Source organism: Oncorhynchus masou, chromosome 28, assembly GCF_036934945.1.
Source record: "Oncorhynchus masou masou isolate Uvic2021 chromosome 28, UVic_Omas_1.1, whole genome shotgun sequence".
Taxonomy (NCBI): Eukaryota; Metazoa; Chordata; class Actinopteri; order Salmoniformes; family Salmonidae; genus Oncorhynchus; species Oncorhynchus masou.
In genome coordinates this window covers 53,219,443-53,223,984 of record NC_088239.1, presented here as the reverse complement: position 1 = coordinate 53,223,984, position 4,542 = coordinate 53,219,443, and the positions used below count along the sequence as shown (strand labels likewise).

The 4,542-nt window shown below is 43.2% G+C and overlaps 1 protein-coding gene across 1 annotated transcript; it reads right to left on the bottom strand.

Annotated features, from left to right (window-relative positions):
* Positions 1-2,722: 2,722 nt before the first annotated feature.
* Positions 2,723-3,944, bottom strand: LOC135518626 (C-C motif chemokine 19-like). Its single transcript, XM_064943782.1, has 4 exons — positions 3,790-3,944; positions 3,419-3,539; positions 3,166-3,290; positions 2,723-3,018 (listed from the first exon to the last, which is right to left on the bottom strand). The coding sequence occupies exons 1-4, from the start codon at positions 3,848-3,850 to the stop codon at positions 3,002-3,004; spliced, it is 324 nt and encodes a 107-aa protein (XP_064799854.1). The 5' UTR covers positions 3,851-3,944; the 3' UTR covers positions 2,723-3,001.
* Positions 3,945-4,542: the final 598 nt, after the last annotated feature.

Here is a 4,542-nt window from a genome sequence, read left to right as displayed (position 1 = left end):
GAGGACACACCGTGCACCTGACAACCTGGTTAGCGTGCACTGCGCCCGGCCCGCCACAGGAGTCGCTAGTACGCAATGAGACAAGGATATGCCTACCGGTCAAACCCTCCCTAACCCGGACGACGCTAGGTCAATTGTGCATCGCCCCACGGACCTCCCGATCGCGGCCGGCTGCGACAGAGCCTGGGCGCGAACCCAGAGTCTCCTAGACCACTGCGCCACCCAGGAGGACCTCAGATTATTTTTTAGAGGAAATTAAACATAGAACTTGCATAGAACAGAATTATGAAATAAAGGTTATGAGAATAAGGAATAACCCATTCAGGTAAAAGTGTAAATCTGTCTTAAAGTGTGTTCATGCTTTATTTTTAAAGTGTCAAGAGAGTTGTTCATGGCAAAGAAGACATTTCTTGCACCAGCTTGTTCCTAAGTAACCTCATCAAAGTATTAACACCGTAAGCATATACTGTAACTCAGAGACTTGTTTCTCTGTACCTATCCCTTGATGTTGTTAGAACCTGCTCTAGGCCTAGCATACCTCTCTCTGATGCCAGCTAGAAGGATAATATCGACGTATATGCTGATTCGGTGAGTGAGTTTATAAGGAAGTGCATAGGAGATGTTGTACCCACTGTGACTATTTAAACCTACCCTAACCAGAAACCATGGATAGATGGTGGCATTCACGCAAAACTGAAAGCGCGAACCATCGCATTTAACCATGGTAAAGTGACTGGGATTATGGCCGAATACAAACATTGTAGTTATTCCCTCCGCAAGGCAATCAAACAAGCGAAATGTCAGTATAGAGACAAAGTCGAGTCGCAATTCAACGTAGCAGGCACGAGATGTGGCAGGGTCTACAGACAATCACGGACTACATAAAGAAAACCAGCCACGTCATGGACACCGACGTCTTGCTTCTAGACAAACTAAACACCTTCTTTGCCTGCTTTGAGGATAATACAGTGCCATCAACGCGGCCCACTACCAAGGACTGTGGGCTCTCCGACTCCGTGTTAACCCTCGCAAGGCTGGCGGCCCAGACGGCATCCCTAGCCGCGTCCTCAGAGCATGTGAAGACCAGCTGTCTGGTGTGTTTACGAACATATTAAATCTCTCCCTATCCCAGTCTACTGTTCCCACATGCTTCAAGATGGCCACCATTGTTCCTGTACCCAAGAAGGCCAAGGTAACTTAACTTAATGACGATCGCCCCGTAGCACTCACTTCTGTCATCATGAAGTGCTTTGAGACGCTAGTCAAGGATCACATCACCTCCACCTTACCTGTCACCCAAACCCACTTCAATTTGCTTACCGCCCCAATAGGTCCACAGACGACACAATCGCCATAACACTGCACACTGCCCTATCCTATCTGGACAAGAGGAACACCTATGTAAGAATGCTGTTCATTGACTATAGCTCAGCATTCCAGACTCACATTAAGCATCTATAATCCAAAATTAAATCTAGAATCGGCTTCCTATTTCGCAACAAAGCATCCTTCACTCATGCTGCCAAACAGTGGGTATGGTGTGTTCAGGGTGATGAGCTGTGTTGCTTTTACACCAAACATAACGTTTTGCATTGTTGCCAAAAAGTTCAATTTTGGTTTCATCTGACCAGAGCACCTTCTTCCACATGTTTGGTGTGTCTCCTAGGTGGCGTGTGGCAAACTTTAAACGGCACTTTTTATGGATATCTTTAAGAAATGGCTTTCTTCTTGCCACTCTTCCATAAAGGCCAGATTTGTGCAATATACAACTGATTGTTGTCCTATGGACAGAGTCTCCCACCACAGCTGTAGATCTCTGCAGTTCATCCAGAGTGATCATGGGCCTCTTGGCTGCATCTCTGATCAGTCTTCTCCTTGTATGAGCTGAAAGTTTAGAGGGACGGCCAGGTCTTGGTAGATTAGCAGTGGTCTGATACTCCTTCCATTTCAATATTATCGCTTGCACAGTGCTCCTTGGGATGTTTAAAGCTTGGGAAATCTGTATCCAAATCCGGCTTTAAACTTCTTCACAACAGTATCTCGGACCTGCCTGGTGTGTTCGTTGTTCTTCATGATGCTCTCTGCGCTTTTAACGGACCTCTGAGACTATCACAGTGCAGGTGCATTTATACGGATACTTGATTACACACAGGTGGATTGTATTTATCATCATTAGTCATTTAGGTCAACATTGGATCATTCAGAGATCCTCACTGAACTTCTGGAGAGAGTTTGCTGCACTGAAAGTAAAGGGGCTGAATAATTTTGCACACCCAATTTTTCAGTCTTTGATTTGTTAAAAAAGTTTGAAATATCCAATAAATGTCGTTCCACTTCATGATTGTGTCCCACTTGTTGTTGATTCTTCACAAAAAAATACAGTTTTATATCTTTATGTGTTAAGCCTGAAATGTGGCAAAAGGTCGCAAAGTTCAAGTGGGCCGAATACTTTCGCAAGGCACTGTATTACTTATTCCATTCCTTAACTTTTGTGTGTTGTGGAATTGTTAGATGGCATGTTATATATTGCTGCACTGCCAGAACTAGAAGAACAAGCATTTCTCTACACTCGCAATAACATCTGCTAACCATGTGTATGTGACAAATAACATTTGATTTGATTTGATAACTTAGACATTTAACCTATATTCCCAATAATATAAGACCAAGGATTTGACTGAATGAAATTATTAAATCATTGATACCAAGATGAAAAATGCAATGCTTCTTAAAAAAATAAACACTTATTTATTTACATAAAAGTAGTTATACAATATAAAGTCAAGCTTATAGTAACTGTGAGCAACATTTTGACAATGACGTTCTGCAATACACAACACGTGACAAGAGTGTTGGTCAAAAATAATTCAACGGTATCACAGTGGCTTCCACCTTAAAATGAGAACTAACTCTCAGTCCCGTTCACAAAATAATTGAAATGTTGACTCTTCTCAAAGGTCGTATACTGGAGCTCCGAGGTTTAAGGATCACCCACAGCCTTTCAGTGTCTTCTCTTGCCTGATGGGAAATCAACAGGTCAATACAGAGGCCGGTTGGGAAACCTCACTCTTAAAGGAAGAATATAGATGAGCCCCATGACTGACTATTTGTACCCTTAATAGAATTGTTTATTGAATTGCATCATAGTTTTACATAGAAGCTCACCATTCTTTCCTTTTCTGTCCTTTCCCTTATGCGATTTCCTCTTCAGTTGCTTGATGAGTTTGGCCACCCAGTTCTTCTTGGTGGCAGGAGGAGCACACAGTCTAAGGTTCTTCTTCGTGACAAACCTGTTGTCAGAAGTAAATGGCAGATCAGACACATTGCATCAATGCAGTCACACACAGGCAGAAAACATTCACTTGTGGTTAGGGTGAATGGGTTCAATTCAGTCTGTAGAAGGTATAATGTTGCTTACACAGTGGCAGCTATCCGACATCCTCCACTGACTGTCTGGATACTGTATGACTTCACCACTCTGTGGGGAAGCTTGGTATCGGTCGTTGTCAAGCAGCAGTCCAAAGCCTGATCTGTGTTTGCTGAAGGGACACACACACAAACACACAGCAGGTTAGATTATACCCTCTGTGTATCCCTTCTGTGTGTGTATACCGTTCTACTCAAATTAAATGAAGAGTGTGTTTACAGTTCCACAGATGATTATAACAACTACTGATCAATGCACAGCATCATGTTACTAAGACGTTGTTAGAGTAGTTACTATGACGGCAACTTGCAGCAAAAGTAGTAATAGCAGAAACTCTGCAGTAGAAAATAAAAGGATCTCACCTGCGACATGGCTCCAGAGGACAGATGCCAACAGAAGAAGTGCAGCCAACCGTAATGACATCCTGTCTCAGTTATGTTCTGTCTTAATGCGTTAGACAAGGATCTGCAGATCAATGGACTACTGTGGTTCAGGCACAGCTTTATATATATATCCTCACCGTAGAACTCCTTTCACTTTCACTGTCCTCAAGTCACGCACTCATTTCCCGTAAACCATGCTTCAGCTCAGTACGCCCCTTGACCTCTCACCTTTTTAAAGAAAACTAAATAGAGGCTCTGCCAGTGCATTCTTCTGAGATTGAGAATACTTTCATTGCAGTTACGCCTCCAGGCAATAATGTCTGTAAATCATTTTCACCGTTGATGGGGAGATAAGTAACCTATGAGAACTGATAATAGAGGATGGCTACAATCCTGTGTGTGGGTGTGTGTCAATGTGTGTGGCTTGTGTCAACGTGTGTTGGTTTGTGGTTGTTTGTGTGTATGTAAGAGGGGGGCTGTTACTGTAAGTCAGTTCTCTTTCTTTTATGTTTGTGTTTTACTGTGTGACAGAGGGGACACACACGTCTGAGGCAGGCTACCTCTATGATGTGTCCGTCTGCCCTTACCTGTCTGTCTCCCAGATATGAATTGTGTGGAGCCTTCTCAAATGCACCGTAGCATTAAATGTACATTCCAGCGGTTGTCTTACTAACCCTGTGTCAGGTCTAGGCTGAAACGCTTATGAAGACTGATGAGGCATGAAGAGGGACA